The 21,035-nt window shown below is 42.8% G+C and overlaps 1 protein-coding gene across 4 annotated transcripts in view; it reads left to right on the top strand.

The window, feature by feature from the left end:
• ARB2A (ARB2 cotranscriptional regulator A) overlaps positions 1-21,035 on the top strand; it is a 261,097-nt gene that overhangs the window by 130,436 nt on the left and 109,626 nt on the right. For all 4 annotated transcript variants that reach the window (XM_065861305.2, XM_065861304.2, XM_065861306.2 and 1 more), the window contains exon 8: positions 17,599-17,718. In XM_065861305.2, coding sequence (XP_065717377.1) covers positions 17,599-17,718 — 120 coding nt within the window. The remainder of the gene's footprint in view (positions 1-17,598; positions 17,719-21,035) is intronic.

The raw sequence follows: 21,035 nt of genomic DNA on the forward strand, positions 1-21,035 counted from the left end.
GGATGCGTGTTCAAGGATGTTGTTTTCACTGCATCAGCTACAGAAAACAAAGTGAAAATTTAGGAAAAAATACCAAAAAAAAAACCAAAAAATCTGTCTTTTAGGGTGAAGATAAATCTGGTAGTTCCTCTGTGGTCTGCGTGGCCACCAGCAGCAGTGACGGCTGCCAAGGGGGCTCAGAAGTAGCGGAGGGAACGGTGGCATCGAGGAATGTGGAATAAGCTGCCCAGAAAAAAGATCCATTCCCACCTACCCTGCCGTTCACAGGTGGTCCACACTCTGAAAAATTACTTATTATAGCCCTGTAATTTGTTACATTTTAAAATCCTCACAAATGGATGATTTTGCTAACCAAAGAAAACGTACTTTTTGTGAATATATTTTCTATGTGATGCTATTTTGAATTATTTGCCTCTTGAGAACGAGGTTTATCTTTTTCATCAGCTTGTTCTCATCCCTACACAGGCAAAGAAATTATTGCAAGCTCTGAGGGGAGTGGAATCAGGATCCCCGTTCTTGCTGTACCTGAATTCTGCAGAATTACCAACGTCAGAGCTCTTAACTTTATTTTCTCAGTCTGTTATATGGTATCTCCAGCCATGAACTCATCCAGACTTTGAGAAATCTTACCATTCCTCTCTTGGCTGAATCTTTGTTTTATCCTTCTCTCCCTGGCTAAAAGGGGACGCTAAAGTGATCGAAAATGCTTCTTGTCTTTTGTGGTTGGTGGTGTCAGTAGCAGGTTTTCTCCCCCGAATGGGCCGCATGCTGTTCAGCCGCGATGTTCTACATTTTGTTATTTAACAGTTGATTCTCATTCTCTTTCTCTATATTTTTTGATCAGTACTTGGCAAGAGTCAACACGCAATGAGATATATTTTCTTTATCATCAAGCAACACTCAAATTTTAGTTTTCCCGATAGATGGCACTGCTTGGAGAGAAACTACTGAATAAAGTAAGACCAACTTTCACACGAGTTGTATTTGTTGAGGAGCCTTTTACTGGGCTCTTAACCAACATTTAGGGAGCTTCAGGTTTGGTATTTTTAGCGAAAGTGTAGAGTGAGAGAAATATCACAGCTCTATGGAATAGGTTGTTCAGGAGGGAGGGGACGTCCTGGGTTAGTAGCGTTTGGCAAACTTAATCACGGCGCTTCTATTGCTGACGAGCTGGGTGAGTAATTACGGGGATTGCACGTCAGGGTCAGCTGCTGTTCTGCTGGTAGATGGTGTAGCAGCAGCGATCCTTAGTTCACCATCAGAACGTGCCGAAATAATTTGCTGTGCATCCAGGCTTGTCAGTTTTTTTAGCACTTTAATAAAATACTGCTCCCGGTTGTTAAGCCTCTGAAAACAAAAAACAGCAAAAATATGGTTTTGTCGTGTACTTATTGAGTTAGGGAGTGAGTGGAAGAGTTGCTCTGTCACAAAATACAGCTTGCACGTTACGTGGTATAACTTTCTGTTGGTTGTTATACCTAAATACGGTGTGAATTACACAGGTGCGTGCACATAGTCACAACTCGCACTAAATCGCACCAAACCCATGCATTTTCTTGCACGTTCAGCAAGCTGCAGGCTCTGCAGGAGGTGGGCTTGGAGATAATGTGTACGGGCATAAAATACATAAGACTGGAAAGTTCCCTTTTTACCAAAAGCAAAGATTCAATCAGTGCATCCGGTCAAACAGTACAGCAAAACATTTAAGGTGTAGCTGCTTCAGACAACGCGCCTTGTACTTCGCAAGCGTCTGCAACGTGTTTGTTCTTTGGGACTGGTGTTCCCTTCCAGGATGGTTTTTCATTCCTATCTCCTGCCTTTTCCACCTGCTGTGTAGCTGGATAATCTGATTTCATGGATCTTGCAAGTTCAGACTATACCCTAGAAAAGTGGGCAGTTGACATTACCACTTAATTGTGTCACAGCCACTCTGTTCTTAACCTGGTAAAACAGAAGCCTTAATTGCATGTAGGTGTTAAGGAGACAGATATTTATTTCTTTCAGGGATCTGGTTCGCTGAGGAATTCTTTTGAAGTTAGTGAGTTAAGTAATGAAGAATTTTAGCAAAGCTTAGGCTGCGTAAGTAGTTTTGAAGGGTTTCTAGGTTCTGCAATTAACTTTGTGGTCTTATCCTTTGATAAGTCAGTCCCCTCACACATTCCACCTCGCCGTACACGTCTCTGAGCCTCTGGCTACTCCACTTCGCCCGTTGTTTGAAAAATGAACAAACACGTTTGATGACAGGATCATGTTATTCATCATGTGTCCTTTGCACTGGCTGCCAGAAAGGGGTAGGCTTGTGTTTAATGGCTGTTGCTTACTTTTAAATGCCTTGCCAGTGAGGACCTTGGCCGTGTGTGAAATCCTCCTCGTTGAGATGTGTCGAGCTCTCAGAGGCTGCGTGCCGTTTGAGGCTCTGACGGCTTTGCCTGAAGTGGGCAAATGAGTTATTGCTGAGATAGATATTAAAATAACAGCATCTGATTTGATCGTGGAGTCCACTCGTCTTAAATACCTTTCTGCTGCTGTTGGCTGTTTGTTCATTATGTTCTTTTACCGATTCCATCCCTTTTCTGTTTGAACTACCCCGACTGACTGATAGAGTTTGGCTGATACTTAAATGGACTTTTATCCTGATGGGCACCAGATAGTTTCACCACTGGAGTGGAATACTGTTGTTATTCTTTTACAGTTGTGATAAACAACCATAGCATTACTTGCTAGCGCTCTGAAATACTGCCTATTTCTACCCAAAGAGAAAGTGACCAAGCAAAATTCAGGTCTGCCAGACTCAGCAAAGAGCTGCAGGAGGTGACCACGGCCTCAGGTGCGCTGGGGGTCCACGGAGCATCCAAAAGTTGGAAAGACGGTATGGAAATATCCCAGACAACTTTGTGTCTGTGGTGGTGGTCATCTGGAAGGCTTCAGTGGAGCGTGTTCAGAGTCGCTCTGTCTCAAATACACGTGGTTCAAGCCTTGGGGAACTTCCACAACACACATTTTCACGCTTCTGCAACACCGGAACGACAGAGCTCTCTCTTTTTGCTTTTGGTTGAAAGCATCATGTGTGGCATTGTGGCCACTTCTGGCAGACGCTGCTTTGAGCATGGTGTTGGACCAGGTGACCTTCTCCAGCTGACCAAGTTCACCGATTTGACGTTGCCAAGTTCCACCTCAGCCCTCAAAGCGGTGTTCAAGATTCGCGTGGGCTTTGTGGGCATTTTGAGGAGGGTTGAATTTCCCTCTTTTGGAACATTTGGTACCACTGAGGTGGTGGTTGGTCATCCACTTGCACAGGGCAGGCTCAGGTGGTAGGACGAGCAGCCTGCCTAGCTGTTGGCGTGGTTAATGCCATGTGGTCTTGCACACGCACTGCTACAGAAATGCACCTACGAAGATATAAGCCCCTCCAGAAGGCAGTGGTGTTCCTTGGCATTTTTAACATGGGTTTGTTGAGCAGAACATTCATTATTTCTTCAGAGACCAAGAAATTCCCCAAGCCAGATCGTCTGCTTGAATTTCCTGAAGGACCTTAAAGCAGTACAGCGGTAGGAGTTTTTCCACAGATGTTTCCCAGATGTTGCTGGCATGCCCATTATTCAATAGTGGGAAGGATACAAGAACTGTCCGTGTCCTTCCTCCTCCCTCTCCTTCGTTATTTCTTCAGCAAAAAAACGGTTTTGTCTACGTAGTTGATTTGAGTCTGCAAACTTTCACTTTAAACTACAAAGCAGTTCTTGAGTTTCGGGAAGAGAAAAAATACCCTGTGACATTCAAATTGATTATTTGCCAAGTGTGTAGAAGGCGATAGATGTGGTGGAATTAAAAAGTCTGTAACTTTATTAAAGCTTTCGTGATCAGCGGTTTAATTAAGCCTGGGTATAACCACTTCTTAGAAGATTTTGTCTACACTGTTCATTTCAAAGTGAGACCTGAATCTCCATCTCGGCTGCCGGCCAGTGCATTATATACAGGTTTCCTTGAAGCCCTTGGACGGGCTCCTGGTTTCTTTTCATCTCCTAAACCTCTGCCTGTGTTCCTAAAGGGTTAACGATTATTTAAGACACTCCTGTCCAGTTTTCTGCGAATGCTGTTCATTGGAAGATGTCTGCATTTCCACCTCCAAAACTAATCCGTGCTCCTTGGTGAAGAGGCAGTTTGGGGTTTTCTGGTGTTTACTGGGATATTGGGCACAGTGAATGTGACCGCAGTTTGGGACATTTCCAGGACATCTGGTACCTGGCGACTATCAGTTCTTACCGCTCATTGTCAGCTTTATTACTAAACAAGATTCAAGATTTAAAACATGTTAGTATAGAAACATTCGCACTAACAGGGCTGAACTACAAAAAACAACAAAATACATTAAAAGTGGATTTTTAAACATTGTTCAACTGTTGTTAACCATAAAAGCTATCAGAGTTCCTCCAAAGTCTCAGCCCGAAGATCTGGTTAATCAGTTCCTATGGGACATCCAGGACCAGAGACCGCTTACCCAGACTGTTCTTGGGGTTGCGGCTTTTCTGCTGCCATCATTAAGAACAGACCCCGCAGCTGCCCAGCTCTGCTCTTTCTTCTCCTCTTTCTTCTCCAGTGCAGGATGGAGTCAGTCCTGCTTCTTCTTCCCACGTCATTCCCTGTCACTGAGCACTGGGACATCTCGTGGCAATACGGGGTTGCAGTGGGTGGCTCTGGGGTGCCCACGCAGCTGCTCAGTCACTGCCCTCCCCAGCTGGACAGGGGAGAGAAAATACAACAAAAGGCTCATGGGTGGAGATAAGGATGGGGAGATCACCCAGCAATTACTGTCATGGGCAAAACACACTTGACTTGGGGAAATTAATTTATTGCCAGTTGAATACAGTGCAGGATGATGGAATTTCATAGAATGTCCTGAGTTGGGAAGGACCCACCAGGCTCATGGAGTCCAACTCCTGTCCCTGCACAGGACACCCCACAGTTCACACCATGTGTCTGAGGACGTTGTCCAGTCTCTTCTTGGACACTGTCACTGATGAGGAATAAGGACCACCTTAAAACACTTTCCCCCACCCCTCCTTCTTCCCAGACTCTTCATGCTTGGCTTCTCCATCTCCTGCAAGTGGAATGGGGAATGGGGATTGTGGTCAGCCCATCAAATGTTGGCTCTGCTGCTCCTTCCTCCTCATGCTCTTCCCCTCCTCCATCGTGGGATGCCTGATCCAGGTGTAAATTTGCTCCGCCGTGGACCTCCACGGGCTGCAGGGGGACGGCCAACCTCACCGCGGTCTTCACCATGGGCTGCTGGGGAACCTCTGCTCTGACACCTGGAGCACCTCCTCCATCCTTCTTAGCTGGCCTTGGTGCCTGCAGGGTTGTTCCTTTCACATATTCTCCCTCCTCTGCGCAGCTCGTTTACCATTTGTTAACAACGTTATCCCTGAGGTGCCACCACCATCACTGATGGGCTCAGCCTTGGCCAGAGGTGCTGGGTCTGGCTTGGAGATGGCGGGAGCTGGCTCCATCTGACATGGTGGAAGCTTCTGGCATCTTCTCACGGAAGCCACCCCTGCTACCAAAACCTTGCCACGCAAACCCAACAGAGGGGGTCGTGTTACTTCCTCACACTCTTTTCCTTGAGGTCTTGATTGTCATTTCTATTATTATATGTACCTTAATGAGCACTTCGCTGGGTTTCCCCCTTTCACATCTTGCCTTGACACACACTCAAAGTTATTTCTTCCCTCCTGGACGGCAAGAGGTAACAAACCTCACAGAAGAAAGACCTGATGTACTAAGCAGGGGGAGGTGCTCAATCAATAACACTTTTATCTTTTCCTGATAAACTTTACTGCCTTTGCATCATCATTGATGGGCAAACTGGATGTTTTGTTTTCCAGAGAGGCTCTGGTAACGGGTTGGAACAGCAAACCCCAGCAAACGGCTGAAATGGAATTTAACATTTATCAAGTAAATACGGGGTGGGGGGATTGTTAGGATTGTTATCTCTTTTCATCCTGATGTAATGTTTTATAGCAAACTCATACAAACTTTGATGAGAATTGTTGGAGGACTAATCTACAAGACAGACCATATGTGTGTGTCGTGGTGCAGAGGAGTTTAACAAAAGGCACTGGAAGAGTGCAATTATTTTTCATTAAAGCACAATAAGGTCCAAGCCTCCAAAATAAGTCATGGTTCGAATGGATGCAGGTTACAGATGTTGAATCCGCCTAATCCTTGTTTTAAAACACGTCAAACGAATGTTGTTGGCTAATAAAGGATTAAAATGGCATCAAGGACAATGTATGACTAACAAAAGCTGCATCCATTTGTTTTTTGAGGGTTTATTTTTCTTATCCCACCCACCAGCACAGACATCATCGGTTACATAGCCTGCAGAAGATATATATTATTCTCAGGATCTCCAGTCATCTCTGGAATTTGTGTTCCGTTATTGTTTGGTCTATAATCTCAATAAGACCCCCAATGTTTGGCCTGTGCCGCCTGAGTTAGAAGATTGCTCCCAATTTTCCAGTTAGGTCAACCAAAAAAATTAAGATATGATAGAAGGTCAGTGGAAGAAATTCATATCAAAACAACTGCTCACCATGTCATTATGACAACCTGCTGTAACAAATGTGCTTCTGTTTTAACTTATGACAATTAATTGGTAAAAGTAATTTAATCTGACAGTGGCAAGATGTTCAAAGACTCATGAAGATGTCATAAAAGCGACCTTTCTGCCCATGTGCAACCAAAAGCCATTTTTAACAAGGAGCCTCAAAAACAGTACAACTTCTTTTGTACTTTGTTAATTAGTTATTGATTTGAAACAATGCTCTGCCAAATATTGTCAGATTAGCTAGACGGCAGCAAGGTCATGGTGTGACACTCTAGTCCTGATAATCTTATGGTATATAAGAATTCTTTTTTTCTCTGAACCTTTTGTTCCGATATCCTGAGAATTACATTTCCTGGCTTTAGCATTTGTGCTAATTTAAAATACAGCCAAGCTGTCTGTTGTGTTGTTGGATGTTTTGAGTTGTTGAAAAATGACACTGCGCTAGAAGAAAATCTCTAGCAGTCTAATGTCTAATGGTCTTCGGCGGCGGCACCAACACCCCCACCAATCTGGGTGGAAAAGAGCCTGCTTTGGTAAAATGGTCAGCGCAAGGCAGTCCTGAGGTTGTTTGGAGTCTCATTGGGATTAAACATCATTTCCTAGCCTACGTTATTGTGAAACAAAAATAACGGAGGTGGGTCTGGACAGGAAAGACCGAGAAGCAGAATTAAGGCTTGAATAGTTTGATGTTCAACTTCAGACTATTAAAGCAAGAACTCACACCAAAAAAAAAAAAACAAAAAAAAACCAAAACCAACAACATAAATCTGAATTTCGGATTGTGTTTGTCATCTGTTTGGGTATTTATTTTGTAAGCGAAGGGCAGTTACTTCAAATGCAATTAATTAGGGCATACTGCATATTGAGGCACTTCAGCAAATCTATATGACTGTACATTAAATAAAGAGTGTATCAGTTTACTTAAAGCACTGAGCACTTTGCCGTCTTTATTAGGAGAAATCAAATAGCTTTGAGCCTGTTAAATCTTTCTTCCACTTAAATAACTGCTCGTGAGTGTATCCAGTAAGTAGAGACAAAGACGTCAAGAAGAAAAATACAGGGTGAAGCTGTTCTATTTAGTTTAACCCATGTAAGAGATATAAACTCCGTACCAGAGGCTTTGCAGCCTAACTTTGTTCTGAAACCATAGCTGTTAATGAAAATACAAAGTTGTTGTTTCACTTAAATGTGTTGAAGTTCATTAGATTCATTGTTTCCTGTGGTGGGGAGATCTGCATTTTTCTTGGCCTAAATGCTATTTTTCTTGCAATAGCATGCTATAAAAAAAAATAAGTCTGTTTCTCATTACAACATGTAAACAGATTGAAAGAACTGGAAGGTAAAATAGTCTGTAAGTACTTTAGGAAATAGAAAAATAACACTTCTGCATGACTTCCATTAGGAGTTTTTGAATGTTTAGGTCGCATTCGTTTCGAAATAAGTTGGTTATAGTGTTCAGAAGAAGGCATATAATCATTTAAACAACTGGCACGATCTCTCTTTGTGTCTTGTGAAGATAATTCTTTTCGCAGAAGCGTTGTATTCGTTTTTATTTACATGCCCCCACAATTAATCTATTAATTGCCAGAAACGTGGCTGGTGTGGAAGACAGCTGCAAAAACACAACCTGAAGGTCTGGTTTGGAAAGGCTCTTTGGTTCCCCTAATTCGATTGCACCAATCGATCGCATCTTTGGTGGCGTTTGTCAGGTTAGGCAGAACCGAGGTTTAGTTTGGGAGAGAAAAAGTGTAAGGAAACACACACACAAAAAGACGTATCTAAAGTGTAGGGATCACACCCGTATTATTGTGCTGAAAAGTAAGCGCCCCAGTTTGTGGGGTTTTTACCAGTTGGGGTCTCTTTGGCCAAACCGCTGCAGTTCTTTAACTCAGAGTATTCAAGATACTGTGCTGGGAGCATCACGGCGCCTGCATTTTCATGTGAATTTAACAGGTATTTGTCAATAGCCACGACTGTGCAGGCAGCTCCGGTCTGATGAGTTTCCCCACGCAGGATTTACAAGACAATTTGCCAAAAGATGCTGCTTTAAATCCAATCCTCCTTCACCTGGAACCCTGCAAGTTGTATGGAAATGGGAGAAAAAAAAAAAAAGCCAAAAAAGCAAAAACCCAAAAGCCTGTTAAAGAGCTCAAAGGGAAATTAGTTATTTTCTTTTCCAAAGGAAAGCTTCCTTTGATTCATTCCCCGCCTTCCTCCTATTCTCTTTTCCTCTCCGTGAGTCAGCAATGTTCTTGTCTTGTCCCCAGACTGAAAAAAGGCAAATGTCATGTTTGTGTTTATTTACATTCTTGTCTTAACGATAAAACAGTTAGCTCAGGTGGCTTCAACCGCATCTGCCTATTTGGAAACAGTATCAACAAAAAGGATACTGCAGATTTTCGGGGGGAAAGATGCGTTTTGAAGGAAGGATTTTAACTGTTTACTCTCCAGGTCAACATGGAGCAACTGGCCACTAAAAAAATAGAAAAAGAAAGAGACAAAATACCAACCTTCAAGCTTTTGCTGGAGATGATAATTAAGAGCCACTGAGAAACTGGTTTTGTGTGAATTTTTGTTCTTTTCGGCCTCCTTTCCTGCGCTTTACCAGCAGACTTTGGGTGGTGATGACAGGACATGCCAGTCTGCAGCAGAAGTAATAACGGGAGAATCCAGACTGGAACAAAACCTGACAGAGTTGTCTCACCCCGGCTGACAAGCAGATACTTTAACCAGGGAGACGATGCTATAATAACTTTTGAGACTTAATTAATTTAAGCCTGAGATCTGGGTTTTGCTTTGCAAACAGCAAAACCCTTCAAGTTACAAAGCGCCTTGAGTTTCCTAATTAAAAGCTGAAGCAATGGGGAGGGTGTTTGAACACAGCAGAAAACATTCACCATGCAAGACGGACAAGTCTTTGCTGCATTGAAGGCTGTGCAAGGCAGGTAACGTTTGCTGCTTGCTTTTGTTTGATTTTGCACAAGTTTGCAGCCGAACTCACCCCACTCGGCTTTCGGTTCAAATGCAAATGAGACCACAGCTGGAATATTGTGTCCAGCTGTGGCCCCTCAGCTCCAGAAGGACAGGGAACTGCTGCAGAGAGTGCAGCGCAGCCACCAAGATGCTGAAGGGAGTGGAGCATCTCCCGTGTGAGGAAAGGCTGAGGGAGCTGGGGCTCTGGAGCTGGAGAAGAGGAGACTGAGGGGGGACTCATTCATGGGGATCAATATGGAAAGGGGCAGTGTCAGGAGGATGGAGCCAGGCTCTTCTGGGTGACACCCAGTGACAGGACAAGGGGCAATGGGTGCAAACTGAAACACAGGAGGTTCCACTTAAATATGAGAAGCAACTTGTTGGGGGTGAGGGTGTCAGAGCCTGGCCCAGGCTGCCCAGGGAGGCTGTGGAGTCTCCTTCTCTGCAGACATTCAAACCCGCCTGGACCCCTTCCTGTGGAACCTCAGCTGGGTGTTCCTGCTCCATGGGGGGATTGCACTGGATGAGCTTTACAGGGCCCTTCAACCCCTCACATTCTGCGATTCTATGAAATCTGAGAAATTCCACCTGCAACACGAACCTTTTAAAAGACACTCATATATTCTTGCCAACATCTGTGCTGTGGGCACTGCTGACTTCAGTCCGTGGTTTCAAGCCGTTGTTTGCCTGTTGAAATATTATAAAAGGTGTCTTGGAAACAGGTCCCACGGCCAAGAAGGTGGAAAGAGTTTTGATTTCCAGGTTCAACTTGTTACTGACTGAGCAGGGGTGGTTGGAGCACTTTGGAGGAGAAAGCACTTTTTGGGGTTTTTTAATCCAGAAGTAGCTGTAGGTTATTGGTTGGGAAATGTATTTGTTGAGGGTTTAGGTGGGGAGACTTTTCTGGCTTGGGGTTGCTTTGTTTTTTCTGTTGTGTGCGATAAAGCTGGGAATAAAGGGGAAAACGACTCCCTCCTGCGAGAGGTTGGGATCCCAGCTCCCCTGTTCCCACACAGACCCGGGTTTTATCTCCTGAACATCACCAGATACAGCACAGCTTGTGTCTGAGCTGGGAAAAGTGGGTGATTTCGGGTGGTAATTGCGGTGGGATCTGGGGGAGGAGACAACACACGAAACGTAAAAACTCGGCTCGGCAGGGTCGGTTCTGTGTTAGCCAAAACTTGCCGTTTTAAACCTAATCTCGGCAGTCGCACCGTATCAAAGCCTCATCCCAAGCCCTTTGTCCCCTTTGCGCCAATGGTGACAATTTAAATATTGTCTCAGTCTGCCAAATGCATTTTTGTCTTGTGTCTTTTATTTACCTGTTAGATATTGCACATTTCGTGTAATACTTACTCGTCCGGCAGGTTTGTCAAGATTCCCTGCTTTTCTGATAAATTCTCATTGAGTTTTAAGGATGGGGCTACTCTCTAATTTAACACGATGTGTATTTAACTGCGATGTGTAAGAAAGGTCTCCCTTTCTGCCTATGACTGTGTACCCACAACATCTTCATTACCAGGGCTTTATATTGGGAACGCTTCTATCACTGGCCCAATTCATAAATGAAATAGGCACAAGAAATTACACAGAATCGCCTCAAGTAGATCTGGGAATAAAACACAGATCCATAGTATGAAAAATGCTACCTTAAGTCACTTTGCCGTGTTGCTTTCTGAAGGCACGTGCCAACTAATAACCTTGGCTATGCTGTTTATATCTGCAGCTCCACAAATGAACAGACTTTTAGCTATTTTGGTACCTGGTCTCCTTGCTGCCCAAGTGGATGTCTTGCCCCCATCTCAGAAGATACCCTTAAAAAGATAATATATAGTCAATTATTCCCTTGGGATGAGTGGAAGAGGTTGGCGTTTTTACATGCGAAGGCTGTTGGTTAATCCCTGATAAGTTAATAAATTGGGAAAAACACAGTGCGACTGTTTCTGGATGCATGTGAACAGTTCCTGAATAAAACAAAGTAACGCACCAAAAATGCATTTACGTAATTTTAGTGCTGGGCCTTTGCACGTTCAGTGTTCTGTGTTTCCTACATGGTGACCATGAGCCTGCTCTGCCACCTACACAACTGATCAAGCCCTACTGGGTGGTGGTGGCTTAATGTGGCAAATAAAATCTATACAGAACCCATAGGACAAAATAAATGTGTCCTCCATTCCAACTTTCGAGGGCCAAATATCAGTTGTGTGTCATTTTCTCTCTTCCCCTCATTTTCTCTCCTTTCCATTTGACTAAGGGCGCAGCAACTAAAATAACTCAGTCTTCGTTATCCTTTCTTGCCGCCGCTCCCAGCAAGACCTGCTAAACTGAATTTCAGTGCATGTTGTCAGGTTTAAGGTTTGATACAAATTTCCCTGTGCTGTCTCTTCTCCCCCTGTGTCTTCGCCCCCATTCACGGCCGCTTTGCTGCTGAGATGCTCTTGACATCATGACCCTCGTCTTTTCTCTTCTGCAGCCCATTTTCATCTTGTTCCATCCAGCTGGACTCACCCCAGCGTCCATTGCCATCCCTCCCGAAAATCCAGTTGTTTAAGAGGAAAATATTAATAGGAGATCTCTGCTTCCACTTATTTTCCTGGTTTTGCTTTCTGTCCTTTCCTTACTTTCTTTCACTTCACTGGTTGTAATGCCATAGCTGTTGCCTTTGAGGAAGAAGTCACACCTTGGCTGGTTTTTTTGGCTTCTGTTCCAGCTTTCTTGCCTTTCAGAGCCTCTTAAATGTCCTGCACTGAGGCTTTGGAGCCACTTTGGTGCTAATAAACCGTCATGCAGTTCCATGGTGTTCCATCATCTGTAACGTGGATTAAGAACTTCCCCATTCATTTGTCTTCACCATTTGCCACCCGCGCCTTCTGTCTTCTATATACATGCACGTACATATATAAACCTGATTTTGAAAGTATTGCTTTCTGAAGAGTGTTTCCACTGAAATCCATTTAATTTTTGCTGGGTCCGTCACCCAGGAGTGCTGCAAAATCTGATACTGGCTTGAGTCAGGTTATGATAATGAGGAACTGTATAGCAGCAGGGAACAAACTGTATCCCTTCATCATTTATTTCAGGTCTCCAAACATACAATTTTCCCTTAAAAGAGCAAAATTTTTGTACAGAAAATATGTGTTTTATTGTGCAGAAGGTACCAGTGTTAGCCAGTGAAAATGTCTCCAGGGAAGGATGGGAGATGAGACCTGAACTTTCTCCATCTCTCCCAACCAACCTGCGGTTCTGTTCTCCCATATTTAACACATGTACCATACTTGTTTACAGTAGCTCATCAAGCTAGAAGGAGAAATTGTTTTGCTGTGATAAGCGGTAATTATAGAAACCAACTTCAAGTAAATTGTTAAAAAGCTATTCAGTTGTATGGCATATTTCCCTATTTGTATGCATTTCACTCTTCACTTGTCGCAAGAAAAAAAAGTGATTCCAACTCCTTGATTTAAAAAAAAATAAATCACAAAGCAAAGGCAGAGAACTGTCATCGGAGCTTAAAATTAATTTGATTTTCTTGAGTTGATTTTTTTTGAGTTTTGATGAATTAGAAGTTTGAGATAGAATGTGAGCTGCTCTGCCCGAGTAAAGTCTGTATTGGTATAAGGCCTCCAGCTCTTATCCGATACATAACTTCCCAGCAACAGGTTACTTTTTTTTTTAAAGAAAAAGGAAAAAAAAATGTAAAATTTGGCATTGAAACAGGAAATATGTGAACCTGTCACAGTAAGCGGTCTCAAAGGGCAAGCTGCTTTGCAGGAGCTAATTAACCTTAGGAAATAATTACACAAATATGCAAATATTGTTTAGATAATTCCATGTGTTATCAACTCAGGTAGTCCATCATAACTGCAGACCTTGCAATGTCTAGGTGTTAGAATCTGGCGTAGTTGATAAGGCTCCGGTTGCTGCGTCGCTTCAGCTTGGTATTTAACAATTAATGACTGTGATATTACATTGGTAAATTCAACCTGTTTTTTGAATGCAACAGAACAGGGCGCAGCATTCACTGTGTGCACACTGCTTATCTGCGTATTCCTAATGGCTCCAGCCATTAAAATGTTATATACCTCTCAACTCCGAACACGAGCAATATCGGAGAAAGTGACAGACCGAAATCAGTGCTCTCTCACTCCGTTCCGTTGCACAATGGATGGCCCAAGAATTTTCCCCACAATTCGTTTTGAGTTTTCCGGGGCTTAAAAAGCTATTACGGGGAGGATTTTAAATCCACAAACTGGTTTTCTCAAAACCTACTATTAAAGCAAGGTGAGGAGCAGCATTTTACACAAACGTGTTTGTGCTGGCCTTGCACAGACCCCAAAACAACATAGCCATGAACTGCTCTTGTTGGCCTCAGGTGCCCCCAAAACCCAGGCCATAATATTTGTGTAGGCTGTACCATTAAACAATTTGATGAAACTTTCAATATTAAAATGAAAATCTCTATAATAACCATTTTTGAGCAGTCACTGTCTCAGTGTAAATAAGGGAGGTGTTTTAGCACTAGTAAAAGGAGTCTGTTCTTAAACCAGTATTTGTCAATACTCATCCCTTCCACACAAAATAAGATTTCATTTTACTTGCAGACACTTGGTGATCATTTCTCAATCAAAAGTAATATGCCCATGTGGCAAGAGCATATTTTTTATTAGCCACATGCAGCTGTCATTAACTAAATCAGAACACAGTACTTATATTCTATAGTACTTTTATGGATGCCTCTTCTATAGTAGGTTCCAGAAACATGTGCCCCCTCTGCCATTCAGGAAAAGGAATAAACACCACATCAGCGATCTAAAATTCATCGGCAATACCTGTGTTAAATTATTTTAATCACCTTTATCTCCCAGACAATCTTCAGTGGGATTTGCTGCATGCAAGTATGACAGGTGTTCAATACCTGGTAGTCTCTGCCGCATTGGTGGTCACTGGTGGCAAGTGAGGTATATTTGCGAAAATAACTAAAATACAACAGTTATTAACCAAAAGGCACACGTCTTTTCATTATTGTGAATGGTAGTGAATTAAAGGGTAATTGCATTAAAAACAGAGGCAGGAGCTGGGGTGCAAGTTGAGTCAGGAGGTACCTGGTTTGCAGCCTTTTTGGATTATTTTGCACTGGTTAAGCATCGCCTTTTCACATAAGGCAGTTCCTTTATTTATTTCTTTTATTTCTAATTATATATATTGCAGGGGGCGAGATTTTCACAGGGATGGAGACCTACACCTATGGCTTCCATACCTCTGAAAAATCAGGCTGCTTATTTATACACAGGCTCACTGGTTACAGACAACCGACGTTCAGCAGCTGGAAATATAAGTTCAGCTGCCTTTGGAGGTCCGTAGCTTGATTTCTCCATTCCTTTCTATACAATCATATAGATAATTTCGTAAAGCATGACCACCAGGTGGTATATATTACGCTGCAGTGAAAAGAAGTAAAGCAACAGCTGCCCAAAACCATCACCTTTCGCACCGAAACTGCAGCATCCAGCCCTGTAATTCAGTCTGGGCCAGGCAAGGAGGTTAATCCCCGGGTCCTCGTGGACTTGGCATGATTCAAAACCCTAAAAACACCACATTCTGTGGCTGGGGGTCCCCACTCCCACAACCAGATGTTTCTTGTACAGACACGGTGCCAGTTTGTTCTGTCCGGGTTGTTTAAAGCACGGGGTTGTAACGAGGGGGGAAAATAAGCAGATGCTCTGAAGAAAGAGCTTTTCTTCTAAACATACGTGGCTCCCCCGAACTCCTTCTCGCACATATGCGCGTTTCTTACCTTCCTTAGGGTCTGGCACAGTATGTACAGCAAAACGCTTTATCCTGACATTTTATGGGTTGTTTTGGGGTTTTTTTTTCCACCGGTAACAAAGGAAACTGTAGTTACGTTCTACATCTGACTCGTTCTAGCTCATTTCTTTCTGCTTTATAAAATCCTGTTGAGTCTTTGTACCATACCGTGGAGCCGTGGAGTTAATTATTGGGTTTACTGGTGGTGCTTTGGTTGGTGGAAGCTCTTTTGGGCTGGATTTCTGAGTCCTTCAAAAGATTCTTGCTGCTGTCTTAGTCTTATATAAGCCCTAAAACTGTGTGATTTTCCTGCCAGTGTGTAGAATGATAGATACAAAACACCTGAAAACACAATATTAACCAGAACCAACCTCTTCTTTTTGTCAGAGGGTTATGTACCTGTTCAGTAATTACTGTCATGAGAATTAATGGTAACATTATTATTTAAAAACAAATCTCTCTTTCGTATTAAACTGAAATAAATATTTTAGTTAAACTAGTCCTTTAAAAACTCGCGGTGTTTTAATGCGCTTTTGCCATATGGTTCATAATTAGAGTACATCGTTTCTCCATAGGAAACCCCAGTTCAAGTTGTCCTTCAGCTTTCTCTTAATAACTGGTCTGTCAATCATATTTTCTTTATAAAAATCCCTTTGAAAAACTTCCCTCTTTCCTCACAAAGGGAGAAGGTCTTTACCTCTTCTACCTATCTCTGCAATCAAATTTCAAAACAGGGAAATGAAAGGAAATAAGCTCTTTCGCACACTGAGGTGGTTTCCAGCCGTTGATCCATAATTAGTTAAAACTATGTTCTGTCGTAGCCCGTCAAGAGCAGAATCTGTCTGAGATTATGAAGAATACATTCAGTGCTTTTTGGCAAATTTGAAAAGTATGTTCTAATCATTGCTACCTTAATAAAATATATATATGTATGTGTGAAAGCACATAGTTGTTTTAAAAGCTTTGAGTCCAGTTCCATATTTGTAGCCATCCCACTTCTATTTAGGAAACGGGGCATGAGAATAGAAGTAAAAGCCTAAATCCACCATGTTATTCGGTTGTTTGTCTTTGCATTGATTTTGGATACTCATAAGAGCTTAAATTCCCAAAACTGAGTTTCGGAATGGGACTAAGACCTAAATCACTTTGGCATTCATGGTAAAGTTCACACTATGTCATCAGTATCTTCTGATTCTCGGTGGCTTTTGATTATTTCTGCTTTATTTTCCCCAAGGAACTGAGGCTGTGCCTGAGTCACCTTGGGGTATGGAGCTGTTGGTGGAGCAGAGCAAAGAGGGAAGGATGGATATTTTAGGAAATTATGTGCCCTTGGCTGATGGGCTCTTTCTAGGCTCTTACTCTTGTCACCTGAGAGTAGACTGGTGGGTAGTTACGACATGGAAAACCTGAGAAATAAGTAAAATATAGAGCAATACAGGGCTTTCCGAGAGCATCTGAGGTAGAGGTGGAAGTGCACAGCTCCAATAGAGTGCACTAAAATCAGTGTAAATCACTCCAGTGCCTTCAGCGACCCTTACACTGACTGGTGTCCACAAATCCTGGTTCAGCAATAAGAAAAAGCACTCTCCTAATTAGCAGAGACTCCAAAGTAATGGCTGATGTGTTAGCAGTCGAGGTGTTTTATCTGTGCTGAATCTCGTGCTCTGCAGCTGCAAAAAGTGTAGCATTTAAAAGAGTAGTTACAAATGCAATGATTTTAATCTTTGGCAGATTTCTGCTGGCCCATAATATGGAGAAATTGCAAAGACTGAAATTATATTTATATTGTTCCTAGTTGTTTGTATTTGTTTTATCAGGCTAAGGCTTAACCACTTTAAACAAACCATCAGCAAACAAACAGTTGACAAAGAGTTGTCAAAAGAATGAAAATCAGAGCAGTGTCTCGTAATTTCTTTGAATGCCTCTGTTTAGCTGAATTGCCATCATGGTATTTAGACAAAATTTTGCAGATGCATAATTTTTGTTGTATTTATTAAAATAAGCCACAAAAAAAGCAACAGTTTTGCTGCCTTTAAATTGCAATCCTAAATTTCCTTCATTTAGACAAATGAATCTGTTCTTTCTTTTTTTGACACTGGAATATATTCATTTGAGGTTTGTTTTAACAAAACATTTTAACATATAGTAAGACGTTGCTTTTTAGGCAGAATTGCCAGTTTTTAGGAGGTAATTGTCACAAACATAATTTCTTTCTGCAGGATAATGGATCTCCCGAAGAACACGCAATTTATGTTTGGGACCATTTTATTTCCCAGTCGGCTGCAGAGAACGTGTTTTTTGTTGCTCACAGTTACGGTGGACTCGCCTTTGTGGAGTTGGTAAGTGTGACTTCTCCATTGCCTTCTTTCCTCAACTCTGTCACAGCTTTTATAAATTCTTTGTGATCACCTTATTGAAAGCAGCAATTTAGGAACAACTTCGAAGCAATGGGCAGATAAGGATCCGTGAGGGTTTCTTTGTGACTGGAAGGTCACTACATTTTTCTCTGTTGTTGGGTTAGACAATAAGGTCCGGACAAACTGGATCCTCCCTGTCCAGGCCATGGAACACTTTTAAAGCTATTAAAAAACTGACCTTCTTGTGTGCGGATTGGAACCAAATGTGAGGGGAGATGTGAGGGTTTTACCCAGTTTTGCAGTTTCACAGATCACAGAATCACAGAATGGACTGGGTTGGAAAAGCCCTCAGAGATCATCCAGTCCAACCCTTGGTCCAACTCCAGTCCATTGACCAGATCATGGCACTAAGTGCCATGGCCAATCTCAGTTTACAAACCTTCATGACCGGCGAGTCCAGCACCTCCCTGGGCAGCCATTCCAGTGCTGACCACTCTCTCTGCACAGAATTGCTTTCTCATCTCCAGCCTCAATTTCCCCTGGCAGAGTTGAAGCCCCTGCCCCCTTGTCCTATTGCTGACTGCCTGGGAGAAGAGCCCAATCCCCCCTGGCTAGAACTGCCCTTCAGGTCGTTCTAGAGAGTGCTGAGCTCAGCTCTAAGCCTCCTCTTCTCCAGACTGAACAAGCCCAGCTCCCTCAGCCTCTCCCCATAGGGCTTGTGTTCAAGTCCCTTCACCAGTCTTGTTGCTCTTGTTTTTCCACGAAGGCCTGCCAAAGTTGCCAGAAAGACCTCTTTTTGGCGTTTTTTAGGCTCTAGATAAACCCTGCAGTGATACAAGGTGGGCAGGACTCTGTTCACTCCATCTGGTATACGAAGAAGTTGCTTGTTGGACTTGTACTACCGGTTTTTGACCCACAATATTGAATTCATCTGTCCCACTGGTGTAGAGCAGCATAGTTAAAGTCTTCTCACTTAATTTTGAAATGCTGGAATAATCAGGACGTGGTTTTTGAAAGAAAACTTAAAAACAAACAAACAAACAAACAGTTCTGTTTATTGCAAAAATATAAATTGCAGAGTGTTGCAAATGATTTTATAGACACAAGTACCAGCAGATATATATGTACATTTTCTATCTATAACCTATTAGTTTAGTCTAACTGAAACTTAGTAAAACTGGTTCCTACCTGAATGTGAGATAAACACCTCAGTTAAGAAAAAACATTTATGAGTGTCTTGATTTTAGTCTTGTGCTGCTCTGAGTAGCAAGAAGAATCCAGAGCAGTGCCACTTGTATTATTTTAAGAATGTAAGGTTTTCATTAACCCTTTCCATTGGTAGAAATGGAGGCCATTGCTTTTGCCTGTGCTTCCTGACGAGTATTCTTAAAATGTGTGTGACCTGTACAGGTTTCAGACTTGAGAACAGTTCAGCTGGTCGCTTTCCGCTGGTATTTTATTACCAGGTCAATAAATAGTCTCAAAACTACATTTTTAAGAGATCAAATGAGTAAAGACTAAGAAGTCCTTCTCTAAGAGCTTTGGGCAAGCAGCAAGTTGTGCTTCACGTGCCCGTTGCTCCTTGAGCATCTCTTTGCTCTCCGGAGCTGTGGTTTCCATTGCTCTGTCGTTCTGCTGTGCCTTGTCTGTTCCAAACCAAAGCAGCAGCAGAATTTCTGTAGGTTTTGTAAAACCACGATGTTTGGTGCCTGCAGATACACACACTTAGCACAGGCCGGGAATAAAAACCAACGGGAGACCTTTTTCAATGTTTCCCAAACCAAGCGCCTACTCAAGGGAGACTTGGAGAGTTTTCCCATCAAATCTCAGTCGATGGCTTGAGGTGACGTGGGTGACAGATGACCAACGCGTCGTTCCCGTTTTCCCCGTCTCTCTTGTCGCACTGGTGGATATTTCTTCGCTTTTGTTCTTACTTTTAATACGGAGCGCGCAGATGTTTCAGAACAAGACCCGGCTTCTGACCTTGGGTCAGGGTGCTCGGGGCCTGTGAAATCATCACAAGCTGAGCTGAAGTTTTCATCCATCGCAGGAAGGGACCAGTAAGAAGTTAAAAAGGGGCTTTTTCAGAGAGACAAGATGGTCTCAGTCAGGGTCGGCTTCTCTGTTCTGCCGCCTCTGCAGGAGGTGCATGCCTGAGAGGAAGAATATCATATATAACCATTGGCACGTCGCATATCTGTCATGCAAAACTAGGCCTGAGAAGTATATTTAACGTAGCCCGATTGCTTTGTAAGAAATCAAAGGATACTGACACCTGGTTTTGGTAGAGGTGGTTTGATATCTGAGCTCCGCTGGAAGCAATTTAATTAAATAATGCATACGTTGAAGCGGGTATCAATAAGTAAACCCTTAAGTATTTTATCACAGTATTAATTGCAAGATTTTATTTCGTTATAATCTCCTTTCTCTTCAACTTTATATCCATATGGCACTTGGTAATTGCAAAGAGCTCAGAAAAAAAAAGAAACAGAGCAGCTGATGGGCAATTACTGTCTTATGACAAATACACATTCAGTCACTTCACTTTCCTGCTTCGTGTGGGGGAGATGATGAGGGTGATAGAGCAGCTACACCATATAGCAACTGTACCACCTCTACGCTTGCTATGGAAGAATTTTGGGTCAACTGATTCGCAAAACCGTGGGTTACAGCGGTGATGGAAACCTGTTGTGCAGCTGCTCCTTTCTGCATCCGTGCCCCTTGCAGGAGAGTGGTGTGAAGCATGTGGCTTTAATTTGGGGAGAAGGTTTCTGCCTGGGCCCTCTGCGGTTTGTTATGCCTGCCGGGAAAATAAAGAAAACAAGCCGAAAAGTCCGAAAAACATTGGCATTTTTTTAATTAATACCTTTTAAATTTGAGTTGCGTGTTCGGCGCTGCCAGGTCCATCCTGATCGTGTTAGTGCGTGGCGTAACGTGATGGCGTTAAGCAGAGAAACCCAGCAAAACCTGGTGTTGAGCAAATACTTGTTCGTAGTCGCTTGTCCCATCACATACATCACACGGTGCTGCGTTTTAGTGAGAAACTCAAAGAGAAAACAGAGTAGAATGCATGTGAAATCTGTACAAACATTTCTGTTTGCAAACCCTCGGTGGCCAAACATGGTCTTGGTTCCAAATTCCATCTCACTGCGAAAACCAAGCTGTGGTTTGGAAGTCCTTCATTAAGCAAACCAGTAAAACTTGGCTGAGGTTTTCAGATACATGCTGCAGCATCTGACGTTTTTATTGGTCTTTGCGGCTTTTTAATCTGCATTTTTGCGTGTCTGTGATTGCGAGAT

Source organism: Patagioenas fasciata, chromosome Z (genome assembly GCF_037038585.1).
Source record: "Patagioenas fasciata isolate bPatFas1 chromosome Z, bPatFas1.hap1, whole genome shotgun sequence".
NCBI lineage: Eukaryota > Metazoa > Chordata > Aves > Columbiformes > Columbidae > Patagioenas > Patagioenas fasciata.